This window comes from Chelon labrosus (genome assembly GCF_963514085.1).
Source record: "Chelon labrosus genome assembly, chromosome: 9".
NCBI classification, from domain to species: Eukaryota; Metazoa; Chordata; class Actinopteri; order Mugiliformes; family Mugilidae; genus Chelon; species Chelon labrosus.
Window position 1 is genome coordinate 10543823 of NC_140359.1, and position 21890 is coordinate 10565712.

General features: G+C 41.0%; 2 protein-coding genes across 2 annotated transcripts; both read right to left on the reverse strand.

The window, feature by feature from the left end:
• Positions 1 to 3475: 3475 nt before the first annotated feature.
• On the reverse strand, positions 3476 to 19201 carry trpm6 (transient receptor potential cation channel, subfamily M, member 6; the record flags this gene model as incomplete). The annotated part of the gene is made up of 40 exons (XM_084551742.1): positions 3476 to 3895; positions 4658 to 4770; positions 4878 to 4929; positions 5015 to 5220; positions 5306 to 5388; positions 5485 to 5783; positions 5868 to 5933; positions 6084 to 6134; positions 6251 to 6276; positions 6362 to 6426; positions 6548 to 6594; positions 6885 to 6987; positions 7089 to 7192; positions 7545 to 8193; positions 8366 to 8804; positions 9307 to 9439; positions 9528 to 9724; positions 9808 to 9922; positions 10260 to 10434; positions 10522 to 10773; positions 10869 to 10997; positions 11145 to 11300; positions 11412 to 11564; positions 11761 to 11989; positions 12190 to 12464; positions 12648 to 12773; positions 12886 to 13020; positions 13254 to 13307; positions 13798 to 13932; positions 14038 to 14138; positions 14336 to 14408; positions 14487 to 14610; positions 15038 to 15212; positions 15295 to 15466; positions 15581 to 15705; positions 15928 to 16141; positions 16393 to 16582; positions 16997 to 17035; positions 17269 to 17348; positions 19178 to 19201. 40 exons carry the CDS (start codon positions 19199 to 19201, stop codon positions 3801 to 3803), a joined length of 5979 nt encoding a protein of 1992 aa, XP_084407868.1. The 3' UTR covers positions 3476 to 3800.
• A 756-nt stretch (positions 19202 to 19957) lies between these two features.
• LOC311492487 (uncharacterized protein) lies at positions 19958 to 21736 on the reverse strand. Its single transcript, XM_084550779.1, has 2 exons — positions 21022 to 21736; positions 19958 to 20731 (listed from the first exon to the last, which is right to left on the reverse strand). The coding sequence occupies exons 1-2, from the start codon at positions 21400 to 21402 to the stop codon at positions 20570 to 20572; spliced, it is 543 nt and encodes a 180-aa protein (XP_084406905.1). The 5' UTR covers positions 21403 to 21736; the 3' UTR covers positions 19958 to 20569.
• Between the last annotated feature and the right edge of the window lie 154 nt (positions 21737 to 21890).

Genomic DNA, 21890 nt, shown 5'->3' on the forward strand with positions numbered 1-21890 from the left:
ACAAAAACAACACATTCAATTTCACAATTAATTCACTAGTTTCCAATCAGTCAAACTTGTAGGAGTACTGTTTACCCTCATCCCCCCCAACCACTATTTGCACAATCCAATCCATGGATATCAGTCACTCCGGGCTGTGAATATGAAGGACCCTATCTCTAAAGAGCAATAAATTTCACACTGCCTTTCTGATCTTACTCCTCTTCTTTCCTCCTATTTGTATCCAGCTGTTCAGAACAGGGTAGCAGTTTTAACTAGAATGCACTATATTCCTCCTCCTAATCATTGATTATGTCTAACAATCATCTCTACAGACAGTACTCATGCCACCGCACACTCTGCAGTGTGATCTGGGGTTAGGACATAAAACTTGAGCACTGACTCAAAGATGTGAAGAAATGCACATTAGCCTCCAATGACACTTTTAAAGATTTAAAGAACACAAGCTGAAACATCACATCAACAATTTATACAGGAAGCTGTGGTAGACAATCACATGTTTTTTTTCATAGACATTCCATAAATCTTAGCTCTTACAGTCATTTTTTTTTGTTCACAATGGCTTTACTGGGTATTTATACCATCAGAGCGTGCAGTTACCTGCTGAAGGAACTATTGAAAAATAGTTGGATAATTGGATACAAGTTTTGAGTGTTTCATCATACTTTCAAAAATCTCAGCTTAACTTAAGCCACTTACCAAAATAGGAGACCCTCTACACAACAGTAGCACTGAATTTATCAGCTGATGGTACTTTCGTAGTTTAACTAGCTTTTGTCGAGCTTAAACAAGGCCAGCACTTTTACCTCAACTTTAAATGGTATGATTAGTGGACTCTGATCTAGTCTCATTTAAGCACTAAAAGTGAGACCTTCAACGCATAGCGGCCAAATCTTCGACACCCTATAGACACGGACTAGTAATGTATCTATTACCATTCACAACACAAACGTGTTTATCCTTATGTACATTGTTTTTCATTTGGAAAACAACACAAAGTGACAGCATGGGGGAGCAAGCGCCAATTAATATTAACTCTTAGCAATCTGCTCACATCCATCTGTTCCACGCTGCGTTAGTTCCTCCAGAGTCCAGCATCTTTCCGCTTTTTAATCAACTTTCATCTTTCCTTGAACCCCTCACCCCACCACAGATCAGAGGCCAGTGTCTCTTAAAGACAATCACTTGCTCATTAAGGCTCGATGCACTACACAGCATCTCTCAGGGAGCAGCTCTTTTACTGACTTTGCATTAAAAGAGGGTTTAATATTTTTGCAAATTTACAAAAAAAAAAAAAAAAAAGATTAATTCTAAAAGAATGACTTTTTAGGATAAAAAACGTAATCGGCCGCTAATGTATGCCGGCAATGGAATCTGCCCAGACAAGGCTTTGATAGATGTATGTCTGTGTGTGTGTGTGTATAGAGCATGAATTCACTGTCCAAATTTCTTCGAGCCCATATTACATGACAAGTATCGTTACATAGCACAAGAAGAAAAACAAAAAAAACTCTATGTATATTTTGGTGTTCGCTTGTCACCACTCATGTTTACTGCTTATTTTGCTGCTTTTGGGACAGTGAGGGAAGTCCAGTAGTAAATTGTGATTCAAGCACAATCAAGACACCCCTGGGACAGTGAATTACATCTCTGAAAATGAAGTTTTTGTGTATGATGTTTTTATTTTCCCTTGTTAGACTGTGAATCAGAGGGGTGGGGTGGGTGGGTGTTGTGAGGGGGGGTGTGCTGGCAAGTAAGAGTGGCAACGCAACACTGTAAGTAAGATACTGTAGCAATAAGAACTGGAGGCATTTACTACTGTCATGTTTGCATTGTAAGATTATTTTTTATTTTATTACTATTTACTATTATTATTGTTCTTATTATGACTACTATTCTTCTATTACTATTAGCCTATTGTTGTTCTGTTCTATTTGCATGATGTTTCATGGCAATGAAACTTTTTGTGTTTTCTCTTCTCATGATAATGTGGGTTACGTGGGAGAGGTTTTTGACAGGGTGGGCAATGGGTTTAGGGCAAATTCCACGTCAATTTAGTCAGTTCAAAGAATTTTTTTTTTTCACAGGCTGAGAGAATTTTTAAATAAAATGGTCTAATTTATACACAACCAATTTAAAACTTGTTGTTGGATTTTAAATGACCCCCCTCCCCCCTCCCCAACCTCTGAATGTGTGAATTGGTACAACCAGTCAGTATACGTCCCTTTCTGAACTGGCCTTATTGAACCGGATCAGAGACCCCTAACCTGCTGCAGGAGGGAGTGATGTGGGGAGGGGAATCTATTCTGAATGTTATGGAGTAGCCTGTTCAGTGTGAGGGGCTGAACGATCATGCGCCTTTACCACTCCATCAACACAGAATGACACCACACAGCGCACAATAAAGCAAATCGTTGTTCTTCACGACGACTCGGACAAATTGTGCAGACATTTTTAATATACTTGGTTTGAAATGCATTTCCTACACTTAGTCAAATACACTCCAAACCTCCTTCTCCCCTCTCCCCAAGTAAACCTTGTATGAGCGCGAATGTGTGTGTGAGAGACAGAAAAGAGAGTGAGATGATGTTTGCTCTACCAGTGCTTTGTAAACTTTCTTGATGCATTACACATGTGTGCAATTGGAGTAGCGTTGAACATGGTTAATTTATTGTTTAGAATGTCTTTGCATCCCAGCAAGAGCAAATAAAACAAAATGTAGCAATCTGTAGCTGAAACCTCAGAGGTACTTGGGCTACAGAACCTCTTTTACACAGGACTGACAAAACTACAAAGCAAAAACAAAAAAAGAGACATTTTGTTTGTTTTCAAAGTGCCATAGCTAGTGAGGAGAGAAGGATTGGCGGAGTGGGGCATAGATGCTTTACTATGTGAGTTTACATGACAAACCAATCAAAAAAGGGGAACTCCAAGGTAAATGTGTATTTGATTACACTGACAAACTGTTTTTACATTTTATGCTTTTTTTCATTTGGTGGGGACTCTGCTGAACTCTGAACTCTGACTTTAATATAAATCCATGAGCTCTGCTGCAGAGGTTTCATTTTCACATGAGAATGAAAGCGTGTGTGTGTGCGTGTATGGGCATGCATGCATTTGCAATAAAGAGAGCCACAAACACCCATAATTGATGGATCAGACTGGGTTGAAGTTCAGAGCTATGCAGGGGCCTTAGTGAGTCCTCCTTTGAGATGTATATACAATGTGAAGGTCTGAAGTGATTTTTGTTAAATTCTATATTTTATCGCTTTTGTAGACATTTTGTTGTGGGAAGAAAAAAATAAAAGAAATTTTATGGGTGCATTCACGCCTCGTTTTTCTGACTCACACATAAAGATTTATCTTTTTTATATTCGCTATCCATGGAACAGTTGATCCCAGTAAATGAATCTAATACAGATATAAAAAGCAGTAATTAAGATTTTTGTGAAGACTTAAAAAAACTTCACCTGTTATTACTGTATTTCTTAATGACTTGTGAGATACTACATTTTTTGCTCATAAGATTCTGCAACACTGCCTTCCTCCTGAAAGTATTTACTTCATACACTGAAAAAAATACATTAGCATACTTTGTGCAAATTGCAATAATTTTCAATTTATTTTCGCAAAATTGCAATAATCTTAATAATATCTACCGACCTCGCTTATGGTGAGAAGCCATGCTTTCATTTCCTCGCAAAGGAATCAGTGCTAATGCAGACACCAAGTGTTTTATGAAAATATCTGTCTTAGAAAAAGTGCATGTGCCATCTTTTCCCTACTTCCGGGTTCAAAGGTTACATCTGGGTTTCATCGTCTTCTTGTTTATCTTTCCCCGACGTCGGCTCTGCCTCACTGTCGGCCTCGTGGCTGTCCACACGCTTCCTTAAATCTGAGCAACAGAAACATCAGTTAGCGACATGTCACTCCAATAACTCAGTCATTACCACAAGAAAGAGAATACTGACAGGCCTGGGAGGAAGTCCATGCATCCAGCATGAATAATTTGGTTTGATTTGTTGGAGAAATCTTGGAGAGGACACAAGAAGAGGAAGAGGAAACACAACGCACCTTTGAAATATCAAAACAACTGTGTCTGAATGTTTGTGTTTGTGTGTTTGTTTGGTGGGCTTGTTTGTTTTTGAGCACAGTTTCTTTCCGCGCAGTTATCCTCTAGATGCCGGTATCATGTCTACCCAGAGACGTTAATTAATAGCTAATCAAAGCTAATGTCTCAGCAGCACATTGCCAGCACAAAGACATGATTAATACGTAATCAAAGGCCGTGCAGCACAACGCACAAAGCAGGGCCCACCCCCATGCCTCAAACACTACTGTTGTTATAGAAATAAACGAACACTCGCGGCTTAATTAGCTGGCTGTTGGGTGTGTGCTGTCTTCATTTGAAGTTGTTGGGGATTTCTCTCAGAGCCAAGTTGGCCTCCTGAGTGACGACACAGAGGTGACACACAAATACATGCATATGCACATGTGCACAAGAGGAAAAACCACACAGACAAAAAAATCCTATGTTAATGCTGCTCCACATGTCACACACCCAACTTGACAACAACTATTTTTGAATGTCTATAACATTAACATGTTCTCTGACACTTTCTACAACTCTAAGAGAGTGGTTTTGTACATTTCTGACCTGTTAGGCCCAGTCTGCGGCAGCTGATACTGCAAGAGTGTTTCTGCCGGAAACCAGTGATTGCAGCATCTCCAAGGTTGTCAGGACCAAAAAGCATCTCACCCCTGCTACCACTGCAACAGGGTCAGAGAATATAGATTGAAAAATGTGCTATAATCACAAAATCAGAGATGAAACAAGTTTTGATTGATAATATATTTGATAGCAATGGTTAATGTACCTTCGGTCATCTGCCATTATTACTGTTGGATCAGTCAGTTTCTCTCCTACTCCTGTCAAAAACAAAACAAAGGAATGAAAAAATAACTGACGTGCAAACAATCACAGGCATGCCACAAACACAGAAAAATGACCTGCCTTGTATATCGAGCACCAGCATCTCTTTGCATGAGTACTCATAAGTCCAGTGGGAGAAAGCAAGCAGCGTTTCCTCCAGTGAACAGCAGGGGGTGATCTCTTCTCCTGTGTTGTTGTTATATTTCCTGAAGTCACCAGACATGTTCCTCTCAATGGTCATCCACTGACCATTAGAATGCCAGAGGACCAGAGACACATCTAGAAATCTGGTGGACAGAAAAGGCCCTTAATACATGCAGAGACACACACAGACACATGTGTATATTACACTGTAGAAAAAAACATACAAACCTTGGTGAGTGATGCATATCATCAGGTTTGATCATGTTAAACACCTGCATCATCTTCTGGGCTGCTCTCTGCTGCTGGATTTCCTTTTAAGATGGCAAAAAGATCATGACCTTCTAGCTAAATGAAGCTAAAGTTCAGTGATTCTTTATGTGCACTACAGTGACTTTTGGTACACTTACCCTTAAACAAAGCTGCAAAGCCGTGCTGCCATGGAAGTACCTCTGCCAAGCACGAACCACCTCTGGCTTGAAGGCTTTAACCACATATACTAGACCAGGTTTGAGCACTTCCTGTTCTGCCCAAGTGCACAGCATCCTGCAGCCCCGCCGGAGACCGCCATCCAGAGAGCCCTCTTCACTGGAGAGGGGCTGCAGCATGGCAGACTGGCCCCGTGATGACCAGGAAGAGACTGAGCTGGATTCAGGATTAGAATCAGAGGGTACTTCCTCCAGAGAGTAGACACTCACCTCTTCACCACCTGCAGAGAATGTGGGGGAGAAGTCTGTTGTCAAGTAAAATAACAGTAATAAACAATAAAGGGGATGCCAAACTAGAGAATTACCCAAAATGGAAACAGGGGTGAAAGGGATGGCGTGAGCCAGTCTCATCAGATTGTTTCTCTCCACAGCTGTTAACACACAGACACACATCTGTCAAAATTATTCAAGTATAAATACTCTGGTGGAAAGAAAAACAAAAGCTTAACACATGATTCCAGATAGAAAACCCTTTTTTGGCTGTAGTGCGCCAACGTTTCTTGTGTTGTGTAGATCAATACCTGAATAGTGTGGATACAAATTGTCAGTGGACTGGAACGAGGAGCTTTTGGCTGCAGCAACAAAAATAAAGGGAAATTGCAAAAAAAATTAAATACAAAAACTGAAAGTTTTAACTATTTCAGCATATTTTGGGATAACTTTATTGAAGAAGTATGCTCAGAAGTACCTTCAGGTGCATTCCCACTCTGTAAACTGCAAGAGGGACATGAATAATGTTATGTAGTTATTACAACAAAGTGTCATGAAAATCAAGGTTATTATGGTAGACCATACTTACGAAGACCTCCGACTCATGGACCTGGCCCAGCTGTTCCATGCTGAATGAGTGGAGCTCCACATTTCCTAAAGGTCATTGTAGGTAGGTCAGGTTAATCATACCAATCTCACTGACATAGAATTAATACTTCTTGTACTGCCTCCGTTTTTCTAATGTTAGTTCCAACAGTATGTTTCTACAGTTTACCTGAGGGCAAGTCATCTGTTTCGGCAAGAAATTCATGGGTTCAAAATCTGAAACGACATTACCAAACACCAAATGTATCACTCTTGGTAATAACTCATTGCACCTATTTACAATGTGCTTGTTTCTTAACCTTTATGTTGGGCTTCTTGCATTAAACTCAGGCTAAACCAACAGGCAGCTCCTTTTTACCATCATCTAAATCTCCAAATGTCATTCTTCTTGTGCATGCACACACAGATTTAACTGGATAATACAGTATAACATTTACAGTTGAAAACTGGTTGAAAGGTATACTTACTGATCTGCCATGTACTCAGTCTAAACAGGGAGTACTTACTGAGCTGACTGAGGCTGTTTGAAGCTGACCAACATGTAGGTTCTCCTTTTAACCTCTGCCGCCTTCTCCAGGACATATCAGACAAATGGGACTGCATGGCTTCCTATTTTCCATAACAAATAAAGAGAAAAGGGAATTTTTTATTTTTTTATTTAGTCAGCAGGGTTTCATATTTTTTGATGCATGCAATGTTCAGCGCCTTACGGAATCAGTGTCTAGATGGCTCTCCTGTATCTTCACTGTCTTCCTGCTCTGGTTTTTCCCTCTGCTGTCCAGGACTTGAGTGAAGTCGGAGGACTTGGACCACTCTGCAGAAACAATGACACACACAATCTGTTTGAGTGTCTCGCTGCTTCAAAACACAAAAGTACATTGGGTATACAAGAGTGCATGTAAAGTATTTTTTTTTCAATTAGAACAAGGTTTTCTCTTATTTTTTTATCATGGACAAGACACAGAGAAAATAAATAATGCACATCTGAATAATCAATGTCCTTTTATAGTATTAGTTCTCGTGCTTTCACAAAAATTAGGTCAAGATCTGCATACAATATATGCTTATCATAGCAATCTCTGAGCTAAAGCACTCTTTTGTTCTGAACCATGAGCTTATAATAAATATTTTTTTTCTAGTTCTTGCATTACCAACTACAACAATACCTTGGCTCCTGCTGCCTTGTAGTGATCTGTTGTCCCCAAAGCTGCTCCTCCCTTCGTCAAGAGAAGGAAATGATCCCCTCGTAGGACTGAGGGGTGCACCAGAGAAAGTTATATTCTCCATACTGGATGACAGAGACCTGCAGTAGCCAGAGGGTAGGTCTCTGGCCTTATACAACCCTCTGGGGGAATTCCCAGGTCCTTTCCACTGGCTGGAATATCTCGATCGAGAACTTGGTTCGCTATCATCGGGTGAAAAGGCTGGATTTACCAAACCCTCAGAGACGTCTCGTGGGTCAGACATAAGGAAAGCATTGCTAGAGGTTCTGCATACATCTATATTAGACTGTGCACTTTCCTCCTCTTCCTCTTTCTCTTCTTCATCTTCCTCCTCTTCTCCCTCTTCCATGGAAGTTTCCTCCTGACTGGGATACAAATATGGGTCACGTGTCCAGAGTTTAGGGTGCGGTGACTCCAAGCCTCTGGGAGAAAGTGGAGACCCACAGCGGGATGGTTCACAGGACTCGCAGGCTGTCTGATCCCTGGCACCACCAAGATGAACTCCACCAGCGTAAAAGTGAGATAAGGCCGAATGGGACACAGGTCTAGAAAGTCCCGGCCAGTTCTCACTAGGAAGGTCAACTGTAGCAGACTGTGAAGAAAAAAAAAGTGTCAAACTAAAAATTTTTAAACTGAACGGGTCACCAACTACTATGTAGTCAAGGACATGGCAAAAATATTTTAGTTGTCTCCTCCCAAAGATTTTAATCACATTCTTGCATTGAAATTATTATAAAATGACAACAAACAAGAAACATTAATACCTCCTTTTCTGTGTCCTTTTCCTCGTCTGTGTGTCCATGACTTCCTCCAGTGCTTTTACTGGCATCTACATGGCGCTCCTGTGATGCCAGTCTACTCGTTGCCAGAGTGTAGCCCTTTAGCAAAGAGGGTGGGGTACTTTTACATGACTTAGCCACCACACGCCGCATATTAGGAAGATCAGAGTCTGCTCCGTTTCTGTGCGGGAGGGTCCAGCTGTGAGGGAGAATGTGCCGGGATGCTGTGATGACTCTACATTGTGCCAGGCGTGCCTCCTCCTGTTGCAGGCTGTCAGAAGCAGAGAGCAGAGTGAGGGTGTCCACGGCCAGCGCTGAAAGGTCCTGGAGTTGTCCCAGCTGACAGTCTAACTCTGACAGGCTGTCCTGAATGAAGTTGACCTTCTCTGAGACCTCCCCGACCATCAGGAACATCTCTTCTGCTCTGGTGGAGGAAAAGTTGATGAAGAATACTTTTACAGTTCTGAAACATGTTTTTGTTTTTCTCATTTAAAGTTGTTTTTTTCTTGCCGTGTACCAAATTTCATAGCAGACAAAAATCATCAGCACAATTATGAAGTCATACCAATGTGACTGCATTTATATAATACCCTATGTCACACATAAAATAAGAGTTTCTACAGTCAAAAGAATGCACACAGGGGAGGGGCTTGTGTAGCATCTTCTTAGCTGCATGAGCCCCCTATATCAACTGTTTCTATCCCAACACACTGTCTAGGAAAGGATAAACTCTGATATCATTTTGTACAAAGACCCTGTAGTGAAACAATTCTAAAAGGTGTTTATTGATATTTTGATTTTTCCAGAGAGGACCCTGACATACAAGGGCTGAAGGGTCATCCTCTCAGATAACACAAAATAAGAAGTGTCCCTTTGGTTGCATTTTCTACACTTCTTTATACAAATCAATAGAATATCAATCCAACCTCTCAGCTGTGGCTCTGATCCTGTTAATCTGACTGCTGTGGACACCTGCGCTCTTCTCATGAAAGTAGGTCTGTACACATTTCTCCTCAAACTCATTGAGCTTCTTGCGATCCTCATGACCCAAATTGAGCTCTGTTAAAAACAGAAAAAGAGACTTAATTGATTTGTAAAATAACAACTGAAAATGAATTACTGAATGCGTTTTTTGGGGGGTACTCACTAAGTCCAGAGACTCTCTCCTCCCGCTCAGCGTCTCCACTTAACTTCCTATAGATGGCTCTCAATCCTAGGGCCATGTGACTGAGGAGGATAAGGGGCGGGGGCAGCCACGGTCTCTCCTGAAAGGTCATTATGTAGCGATACCGGTTGTACTTCCACAGCTTGTTGGATGTTGATTCCATGTCAAAGTAGATGTTGCTGTTGAGGAGAAGTATTTTCTACTGTTTGCATCCCATGGTAAAAACTGTAATGTAGATTTTTTTCAAAATTAACTTGCTTACTTAAAAAATGCAATCAGGATGTTGACCATGATGATATACTGGACGAACATATAGACTGCCTGGAGGAATGGTATAAGAAAGGACGCAGGAGCACATGGCTGGCCATCATCACATGCTGTTGATGCAAGCAGACACACAAACTAAACTTTACACCAGTGTTACTCAAGAACGTCATTATCAATGGATATAAATTGCAAAATGTCTCTAATTATTTTTGGGTTAGTGACGGAGTAACAGTTGTTAATTCATTCATCAAAATGTAATACAAAGGTAAGAGACTGACGGACTGTTTTCATGTGGCAGACGATAAGTGGCAATTTAACCTTGCAAAATTCTACCGTTAAGCACATCCGCCTGAGAAACTCTAGACAACACGACATGTATCAAGGTTAAATTCTATTGCTTTAAAAAAATGTTAATAAGTATCTTGTGTATTTTATAGAACCACTGACGATCTATCTCTGTTGCGTAGACCTCTCCATATATCATCCAGTAGGGCTGGAAGACTATGTCTTGAGCTAGGCCCCAAGACGGCTCCTCATTTGGTGATAGGATGGCTTTCCTGGACACCCCGAAGCTCAGCAGGACTATTGCCATCATCACCACGATGAAGAACATGTTACTGGTCTGGGCACACACAGAGAGAGAGGAGGGAGAGGTGATTTGATAAATGCTTTCTTCCTCTCCAGTGAGTGTGGTACAGTGTCAACCTACCATCTTTGTGATCATGGTGAGATAAGGTCCAGCATGCTGATTGACAGCCAGCAGATCCATCACCTTGACGAACCAGAAGATAATGTCCAGACAGTAAGCAATGCGTCCCGCTGTCTGGTAAGGATCAGCCTGCCAACGCATTGCTAGTCCAACCAGGAAAAGGAGGATGGCAACAAAATCTGATATGTTCCAGTACTCTGAGAACCAAATCTTCAGCTTCTGACTCAGCTTCCTTGGCTCAGACATTAATACCTTATTAAGAGAAATATATTTGGATATAAACATTATGTAGAATTAAAGTATATTATTCACAGAATTCCATAAAATGTAATTACTGCATTGCACACCTCTCTGGTTTTCTCCACTGCAGTGGACAAGATGTATACTATGACCAGCCACTCCTGAACACTGGGTTGATCATCCATCTTCACCAGGACGACGTAGGAGAATAACATCAGAAAAGCCAGGTAGGACATCTAAAGTTGAGACGGAAAGAATTGAGAAACATTATATAAGATGAGAATGACATACATTAAATTTCACACATGCTGCATAAAAGACAAGGGCCATTTAAGACATTTATATACTTTAGTCACTATTATGACATAATGCTAGCCACCTACTGTATGAAACCAGAACTTGACAACAGGAGCTGTGTAGAAATCATAGAGTCTTGTGATCCAGGACAGACACTGCACTGTGATGGAGGACATCGTTTCTGAGACGGGATCATGACATTTGTCATGAAAAGAGAAGCCTCGCTCGGCATCCTGACTGTCCTATGAGAGTAGAAGGGAGTAAGACAAGAGAAGAGAACTGCTGATAAGACAAGTGTGACACTAAGGCTATTATGCTTTTGCGCTGCCAGTGCAACACACTGGGCACTTTACCATGTGATCGGTTCCCTCAGTGGCTGGCGCTGACATGACAGAGTCAAGTCCAAACAGCATTGTCTCATGGGTTTGTGGTACATGGCACATTTCAGCTTTGCTTTTAAACTCCAGTATCAAGATGGCAGGGGGCATAAGAAGGCTCAAAATGATCTGAAAGAAAGAGATAACAAGTGTGTCATGTAGCCTGTTCTATTTAACTATCTCGAGAATTAAGCCCTACTATACTAAACATGAGCTGAATTACGCAACATGTTTAATTAATATTGGGTCAAATGACAAATGTTAATGCAAAAAAATTATGTTATACATTTTATGCGGTTTATCTGACATCTTCTTCAATGTTTACCTTCAAAAAGGAGTTTTTTCTCATGTTGAGCGGACCACTCCAGAGATCTGTAAGGAGGGTCTGAGTGCAGGAGTGTGAGACGAACGGTCTATGACATGAAGACACAGCCATCTGTAGACAGGTGAAGTGGCTCCAGGCCTCCATCTCAGACGTAAGCAGCTTCATGGCCATTTGTTCATTCTGACGAAAGGCACAATCTAACACATCCACTGCCAGCTGGCCAAACTCACTGAGACATAGAGACAGGAGAGCCATTCATTGAAATAGTCAGTATTCATTGTCCCTAAGTATGAGTCCAGAAGATTTAAACAAAATAATAAAAGAAACATAAAAGTACAAAACCAAAACACCAGTAATGAATGCAGATAATACTAAAACAAATGACCCATAAAGCCAACAATTTCTACTTTTTTCACAATGATTACTCACAGTGAATATGTCTTGAATCGCTCTACAATGTTGTCATCCATGCTGCTCTGCCGTGCCTCAAGGGCCATGGAGCGGTAAAGTTTACAGGCCACAGTCGCACGTGCCAAAGCTTCTTCACCATGTTGCCAAAGGAACAGTGCCATCTGCTGCCGCTGCTGAAGCACAGCCCACACAAACAGGTCGTTGAAGTTGAAAGGAACCAGCAAGGAAGCATCTCCAAGGCCTGGACTCTCTAACGTCTTCTCTCGACTGCCCCCGGGAGACTCATCTTGATCCTAGATGGCAGTAAGAATAAAAGAATTGATAATGGAATTGAAATTTGTTAGGACAGACACGCCACGCAAAAATGTGACTGGGAACGGCGGAGATGGAGGGCAAAAAGATCTCTTAAAGATACAAATGGTTGAGCTAGGGCAGGGGTCAATATAAATTATATAGAATAAATATCCCTCACTAACCTTGCGTTTGTAGGGCTGGGCAGTTCTAAAGAAATGCAGATCCTGGAGACTCCGGCTCCTCTGAGAGTTTGCAATCAATCCTCGTCTGTTCTTAGAAAAAGAGGCGGAACTGTCCTGTTTGCCCTCCTACAAACAACATGCATTATTTGTGAGAATTTAAAAATAAATTCACAAAAATTTTTGCAGGACATTTATCAAAACACAGTGGATAAAATAAGACTTCTATCAATGAGCTCACCTTGTCCTGCATGCGGCTGTATGCTGCTCTGAAGTGTTTCTGTGTGTAGGTGCTTTGATATGCTCCTCCAATGAGGTACTCTATCACTAGGCCCATGTCAATGAGTGAAAGACGGTAACCTATGGGAAGAGAAGTCTGTACACACACACGGAGTAAATACACATTTACTACACAGATGAGTAATTTTAAAAACGTATCAGTATCTCTATAGATCTATAAAGTAAAAAAAAAAGCACCTGAATAAATGAAAAAATTCTGCAAACAATGTTTTTTTTGGTTCTGTCATTTCTAATATAATATATAACTTAATATTATATTATTAGTATTATTTAATAATAATTACAGGAATCCTCATCCTGACTACTCGCCTGTTTTGCATCTTCAACAAGGTGATGCAGGAAGCGTTGTGTCTGCCCCTGCGGCTGTTGAGAGAAATTTGTATTATTAAAATCTACTGGCTGCTTTTGAGATGCTATATACAGAAGGAGCACTGCAAATGCAACTTGTTTTTTGGGGGGACTTATTATTTCAGAGTTATGAATTAATAAACAAGCTTTAATACACAGAAGACAAAGGCAGCGTGGAGAAAGCCAAGTGTGAATGTGTGACAAAGAGCTCTGTGATTTCAGAAGCATCCTAAAACAACAACTGGGAAATGGATGCAATTGACCACGAAACACAGCGCAAAAACACTTACAGAGGATTAATGTGATTTCAATCAAAGCCACAGTTTGGGAATTTGTGTTTCAAGAGCAAACAAAAGAAGTGAATTACAAGGAGAAACAGAAGAGGAAATAGCAAAGGAAGACGAGAGTGGGGTGGGGAAGGTATTGCTAGGAAAACATTATTCAGTAATAGCTTGTTTAGTTTCAGTACATAATACATAGATAGATAAAATATATTGTAACAAACCGTGTTGTAGAGCTCTTCAAGACGATCCACAGTGAGGAAGCGGCTCATGGTCATGCCATTGTCAATGAGCATTTTAACAAAACTAACCCGGTCCATCACCAGAGCATCCAGCATGGCTTGCTCCAGGGAACCCACCTACAGACAGCACATTTAAATGATAACAATTAATATGATCAACTGCATTAATGGTGTGTATTTGGACTACAACTAGAAGTAGTAATTCTCCTCATCGCCTCTCACCTGCCAATGCTGTCCGTACACCAGGACGTCTTTTTGTGCGATGTCAGCCCTGTCCCAAGCGAGAGCCATACTCAGCTGCTCTGCAGGACTGGCCTTGGTGCCTGTTTTTTTGTTCAGAGTGAAAAACATACAACAGAAATCAAGAAAGGTTAACACACCTTTGCTCTTTCTGACATTTTGACTCGGTGGAACAATAATAATCGTTAAAGCTTGGAACTAGTCACTCCACAAAGAATGTAGCAACTGTTAATGTTATCAACAAAGTAAAATTTAACAACCAACAGGAGAAAATAATTACCCTTGAGAGTAGTAGTCAAAATGGCTGCATCAGGTGCCATCTGGTCGTCTGACTCTGAGTCAAAGATGGTTATCTGTTGTTCAGAGACATACTGATTGAGTACCCTGTGTCAGTCTTAAACACACACATTCCTAAATGCTGTTTTACTCACAGACTCTCTGTGATCCATACACTGCAAGAGGAGAGTGTACAGATGAGTGGCCTCTGTCCTCTCAACTCCAAACACATCTCCAATCCTGACGAGGAAATCCTCTTTAATGTCAGCCTCCAACTGCCTAGAAAAGCATTTATAGTCACAATTAATAAGTTCTAATGTAGTGTCTGTGTGCTCCAAAGAATATTTTATATCAAAGGTCTCTCTTCCCACGTTCGGTACAGACTGTGCAGACTCTTGCATTCAGCTGCAGGTTATAAAAATGTATCCAATGCAGTTCGATCTGGTGTGACTTCCACGTCCACCCAACCTTAAACACACCTGACCATTAGCTAGTGGTTAGCCAAATGTCAGTTTGGTCTAACAAAACATATGTGATACCAACACAGGTATGGGGCGTATCCAAAACCCTGCCCACATTTTCTCTCTCACACTGGAATATGTCCAATGACTTAAAATGAAAGTGATATAACCTCTATTTCTGTGTCCACTCTTTAAATATTTGCTCCTGAAAGTATAGAATACATAATGCATATAGATGCACATACCTGTCCATAGCCGTCTGCTTGTGTAAAAAAGCGAGCAGGTCAGCAGCTCTGCCCGATCCCTCAAACACAAACACTGGCACAGGGGGAGCACTGCTGACATACTGTAACACAGTAGACACAATGGCAGGACCTCCCTCCACCACCACACACACCGCAGGCACGCCTTGGTTCAGTCCTACAGTGAAAGCAAGGAGAGTCACATCAAATCGTTGTGCTTTCTGCATGCATTGCACACAAACACACACACACAGACTCACGGGGATGTATCTTCTGTAGCTGGATGTGCTTCTCCAGCTTCCTCCTGAGGCCTTGCTGACAGCCATGTTTCCCCAGCGTTCCATCATCCACCAACAGAAAGTGAGAGTGGAAACCATTAAGACAGGACCTCTTGCTCAAAGGGTTCCCCAGCGGCTGGTAAGGCCTGAACACCTAAGCCAATGTGGAATTAATCACGCCAAGGATACAATGCATTAGAAACATTTCAATGTTTTCTGTGTCAGACTAAAAAACTAAAAAAAAAAAAAACACAATGTTTATACTAACATCTCTGCCTATGAGGTCCATGTTGTTGTCAATCACTCCCCATGGTGTAATGCCAACTGTGTTTCTCGTCCTCAGGTCATGTCCGCCAAATATTTTCACTGCCTCACCTACATACTTGGACACACCTAGAGAATATGTAAAGAACAGCTGAATGAACAGCAAATACACACAAATGGCATGCTGTTACACCTCACATGTTGGTAATAGGGACACTAAGAATGAATGCACCATAATCCAGAATAGACCTACTCGCACAGTCCAAAACAATTATACTTCTATATGGCATACAGAAATGTACTTAATGCCATGTAAAAGAGTCACACAGACTCCTGCCTTGTAATACATACCTGTATTAATGCCGTCAGTGAGTATCCACGCCCCTGTGCTGAGGGCAGCAGTAATCAGCCCTTTGCTAAACGCCTGCTTGACTTTAGGGGGTAAGTTAAAGTTTTCTGAGCCTCCGTGGATGGTCAGTAGTAGCTTGGGTCTCTCCATCTGCCACTCCCTCAGCATCAATTGGAGAAGTGCTTCTGGCTTGGAGTCCACAGCCACGCGAACATACTAAAAAAATATAAGCTCTTGATGATTTTGCTAGGCACTGCAATTTTGATTGTTTTGTCACTACTGTAGATAATATCCTTGCTTTCATCCAGCTGGAAAAGTCTGCTTACATCATAGCAAACCATAGTTTATACAGTCAACTAAATCTAGACACCCACCTCTGTAACTATAAGGAATTAAATTGGTTGTAGTTTTTTTAAATTTCTATCTAAATGGAGCAGGTAATACATACAGTCAGTAAACATACAGACCTTGGCTCGACAGACACGGGTGGCGGTATCTTCAAAGTCTACGGTTCCATAGGCGTTGGTGGGATTGGCCCTGGTGTGGAGTTCTGTGGACCAGTCTTCTTCCACATCCTGTCCAGGACCAGGATAGAGGGATATTGGAGGAAGGGAATCTTCCCAAGAGTGTTCCCCCATCAGGCGGCCACAGCAACATCTAACCAATACAAGAACATTGAATAAATGCATAAGAATAATTGGTAGTGAGAAGTGGAAGAGCAGGAGCTAGAGTTTAACTGAAAATATAAAAGAAATAAAAACAGAGTAAAAAAGAAAAATGAAAATGTTTAAACAAAGTTTGTAAAAATTCCTACAATAAGAACAGAAGAACTTTATTTATTTATTTGTTTATTTATTTGATAGGGACAATGCTCATTAATCAACAGACAAGTTACTTGCTGTAAACAAGCCAGAGTTAGCTACAAGTGCTAGTTTCCATCTGTTGTCCCTAGCCAGATCTTAACAGGCACCCTAAAATGCAAAAGTCGATAAGTAAGAATACAGTATAAATACAGAAACTGTCTGTGTATGGTATAAATCCACACATAAACACAAAGTACATAAACTGTACCTGATCAAGTTTTGGCATACTTGGCATACTGGAATACATCTGTAAGAAACAGGAAATAACACATTATCAAAGAATCCACATGGTCCCTATTCCTGGAAGGAATGGCCGAATGCCAAATATTTCTGCTCTCAGAAAAATGCAGTTTCCAACCACCGCTGTTAATGTTATACTTTGTTCTAATAAAACAATCCAACCATGACTTCTTCTGAGAATAATAAAATCTTGTACTCTAAAAAACTAACAAGCATCACAGCAGTAAGGTCCTGGCTTACCTGTGTAGATCCCAAGACGAGGGGATAAACTTTACACACTCTCTCCTGAAGAAGGTTTCCTCAATCCAAGACTTTCGTGGCTGGAAGAAGAAAAAAACATGTTTACTTATAGCACACAGATCCTGGAGCAGTCAAGCACTACATTCTCAAACTCATCCTCCAGCAAGAAAACATACTAATCCTGACAAAAATGTAATCAGTGACCTTCTCTGTGAAGCTCATTACAGTGCCGGCAGCGATCAACACACTGGACACTCAGGGAGCTAAGTGTTGCTCCCTCCCCGTCATAGAAACCCGAACTGCACTCTTCAACAACACTGTCGGGATGTGAGCTTTACGAATCCAGACCTCACTCAGCTTCTTTTCTTCATGCTTCCCCTAGTTTTTAAAGGTCTGTGCTGCGTTTCCCAGCGAGGTTTAACAATGGCCTCACTCAGGAGAGCACTGTTGGTAGGAAACATACACACATCCCTTTCCTGAGATTAGCCCAGACATGGACGGGGGAGTTGGTGTGCTCCTTCCCTGAGTCAGATTGTGTAAACACTAAACAGAGTAGCTGATGTAGCTTGAGTCTTTTTTTTTCTTTTTCTTTTTGCTATGAATAGACTGCTTTACAGACAATAAACCTCAGAGGTTTGACCCAAGGTGCAGCGGTAAATTTTAGAATTAAATTAAAATGAACCAAAGCACAACTTTAAAGGTCCTAACCTCTGTGTGGTAATTTTACGAGATTTATGATGATAAAGTTAATTATCTAATCTAAGACGAATCTTCAAGAGGGAGCATCCTTAATAATTATTTAGAAAAAACAATGCATTGTCTAAATGTCTGTTTCTGAAATGTGAAATCTGTGTCAGTGCTTTTTGGGACCGTTTTTTGTTGTTGTTGTTGTCGTTTTTTGTTTTATTGCTGTAGAGTTAAAGTATAATGGTCAGCAACATGTAAAAAAGTAAAAACATGATTTTAAAAATACAATATTTGGTCGGCTCAAAGACGGAACTTAATAAGGGTCTAATTATCTCATTCAATTTCGTCCAATTAAAGCTACAGCTGTGTTACTGTAACACTGAAATACAAACAGAAATAATTATTTTTAAAGAAGCCTATGATAAATACAAAGTCGAGTAGTATTCCATCGGGTATCACGATATAAGTTGCCTAAGACATGGTTAATTTAGTTATTGTAAAATCACAACTAAACTTTGCTAACATTAGCTAATTGCTAACGACAGCTAATTAGTGGTGAATAATTTTGAAACGTCTTTTGCACTCGCAGGAAACAAGCTGAACTTCAATAAATAAACGTTTTAGTAATAGTTGCATTACTTACCATGGCTGAAAACTTGGGTGAAAACCGTGCAACAAACCTAACAAAGGTTTACATTCAGAGCGCACCTCCTCATCATTAGAGCCCTGACAAGGACTGACTGCCCTTTTTATCAGCCGCTGGTCCAAAGGGCAGGTCGAGCCTTTCCAAGAAGCCTTGAGGAGTTCATGACCTCCTCCTTCAAACACAGTAAGAACTGTTTCACCTCAGCTGAGCTGTCAGCAAACGACGGAGGTGATAGTGTTGTTCACCATCCCACTTCTGTTTCACAGGAATGAAGACAGGAAGTAGAAGTCTGATAATTATATTATTATTATTATTATTATTATTATTATTATTGTGGACTCTTTCTGAAGCACACACAGCCAACTGGAGAATCACATCACCTACAAATGCATTTGAAACCAGCCCCTATTCAAAAGAGCACTCTTTGTAAACACCTGGATCACATCTGCTTTTGAAGGGCATATGATGAAATCTTCAGAACACAATTAGCTGCACAAAAACCTAACATGACTTCATACTCTTGCTTTATATGGACTAAAGCAGGATGTTGTGTGCGTCACTGTTCCCCTCACTCACGGCCTGTTCAAACCTGATAGTCATACCTGTCCTGAGTGATCCAATCAAAAGTGACCAGCTAAAAGACTACAGACTACATTTTGGAGGTGGCCTGGACCACACAATGCGTCCTGGCAACATTGACAGACTGCCTACAACTTTTGCGAGTAAAACAGTTTTGCCTCATTCATTCATTCAAAAAAAAAAATCTAGATGTTAACTAAATAATGAATGCAAACAAGTAAAAAATGAATCAAAAACAAATTAAATTATTGAATATGAGTAAGCTATGTTGCTCCATCATAAATTGGTATGTAGTGAATTAGCAATGAGTATATGTTGATGTACACACAATTGCCATATGGATTTACAGTAAGTTATGCATTTTCTCAGTACGGCTGGTGCCCTTATTTACCTTTGTTGCAGATATTCTTCTTTCACTGCTGTAAATAGTGCTGCAGTGAGACTACTCAGATTATAGACGCCTCCAGAGTTTGAGTTATAGTCTGAGATTGGAGCCGCTCTCTAAAATAACCAACTTCACGGCTGAGATAAATAAATAAACAGTAACTTAACGTGTGTGTGAACTTTCAGTGAATGAGACACTTCACAGCTTGCTCCAAAGTTTGTGGTTCTGAAACGGCAGTATCCATATCCACTGGAGAGAGCACCTGTTACAATATTCTACTGCACCCCAAATGTGTGAGTTTATTTGCATGCAGAGCACGAAACTGAGATCAGATCTCGAGTGCTGGCTTGAGATGTGTGTGGCGATGCATTTTAACGCCAGGTGTGAACACATGTACTTACAGCTGGATGCTCGTGATCGGAGCAGACAAACATCAATACCAGGTCTGAACAATGCCTCAGTTGGACTGTTAATCAAACACACTGATAAGAAAACACTGCTTAAAGTAAACCAAACTAAATTCAGATGAGTACGGAAACCTCTTTTATTACCAACAAAAACAACTCGAACAGCAATGGAATAAAAGTGCCAATACAGCAAACAGTGAAGCCTTTAATGTGGTGTTTAATACATAAAAAACTATGGGATAGTTGCAACAAATTAGTTCTGAAAGATGTTGTGATGTTTTGTGTTATCTGCAGAACAAACTTGAATATATACTGCAAACTAATAAAGATGGCAGTCATTGCTGTACACCAGAAAGACTTTTCACACAAGCTGTTGGACATCCCTTTCAGAACTGTAAGAACATAATAATACTGAGCCCTTTCTACAGCCTGAATCACTCTGACAGGGGACATCCACTTGTTGCATCTCACCTGGATCCATTTCAAGCAACTTTACTGTGCTTCTGATCTGATGTAAGGTATCACATGGTGCTCATCCTGTTTGCCTGCTGAAAACCGGGCAGAAAACAACAAACCTAGGCCATGTGCCAAGCATCTTCAGGTCTCCATGACATCAGAAGAAGAGTCTTTGAATTTTGGCTTTTCTTTTGTTTGGGAATGGTCATCTTCTAGCAGTGAAAGGTCAAGTTCAGGTAAGGGGACCCTCCAGAACTGGAAGGAGTTGTATGTGCAGTCTTCAGTGTTTGTGTCGCCATCAGCCTTAAAATGAAGAAGAAAAACAAGAAGCTAATCTCAGCAGTAATGTCCAAAGGAACTCACACTAACATTTTCAAACCGCAGAGATAAAACCGGATGAGCTTAGTGACAACAGACCATGGACTAGAAAAATGCAGTTTGTGGATCAGACAAGCAGCTGACGCTACAGCAAAGAATTAATAGCTAAATTGTGACATCTAGTGGACATTCACTGTAATTACAACAACTCACATTTCCCTGTAGTGCCTCGTGATTGAAAAACGCATTCTTGTGCTATTTTTTCAATAACTTACTTTATCATTAGTTTTAGGTATCGCGCCCTCTGAGCTCGTGCAATCCTTTCTGGGTCGTTTCTTGGTGCATGTTGTGACCGTGCTGGAGCTGCGATGCTCCTGGAAACTTCCAGAAGTCAAAACACTTGCTGCTTGCTTCCTTGTGTCGCAGTGTGCCGTCTTGGGAAAAAGAGCCCCTTCTTCCTCTCGCCTCTCTCGGTCCTCGAAGTAATACGGCCTCTTCTTGCAGCGGCTGCCCAACAAAGCCATCAGGGACGGTGGGTTCACACCCCCAGCCGGAGCCATGCTCTCCAACTGCATGTCAACTCTGCAAAGGGAGCGGAAACATCTTTTGGAGGGAGAGTCGTGCAGCAGAGTGTCCTCGGTGCGTCTCTTTGCCATCAGAGCTAGTGCGTGACTGATAACACGGCAATAAACTAAAAACACGTGGCCCTCTGTCACAGACACTGTCTATAGCTCCTGATGTCGAGCATGGACGTCTTCTAGCTCCGTCGCAAAACAGTAAAGACCGGTAGTGGAATTACTGCGAGGCAGTCAGAGGAACCAATCAGAGGGGAGCACTGCTGTCTAAACCCCGCCCACAATCTACTTTCTTCCTGTCGTGGGTACATTTCGTTCATACACTACATCTAAACAATCAAGGCCTTGGCCTCTCCTCTGGAATTCAGAAAAACAAGAGTCCGCTATGTGCAGTGGGAGCCCATCTTCTCTCATTAGACAATGACAACCAGTTAGAAATGTCCACATTACAACGAATCAAATCCATATCTGGTGGGAGGACTACCGAGTGTGCACATATTCTTGACTGAAAATACTCAAACACAGATGCTTTAACAACTAAACTTGATGCCTAGACGAGTGGGACAAAG

What these genes read in the sequence shown, in the direction of transcription:
- LOC311492487 (XM_084550779.1), bottom strand. Translation starts at nt 21,402, where the DNA reads ATGGCAAAGAGACGCACCGAGGACACTCTGCTGCACGACTCTCCCTCC. An exon ending in TACCTAAAACTAATGATAAA is followed by an intron (nt 20,732 to 21,021) that starts GTAAGTTATTGA and finishes CTTCATTTTAAG; the next exon opens with GCTGATGGCGACACAAACAC.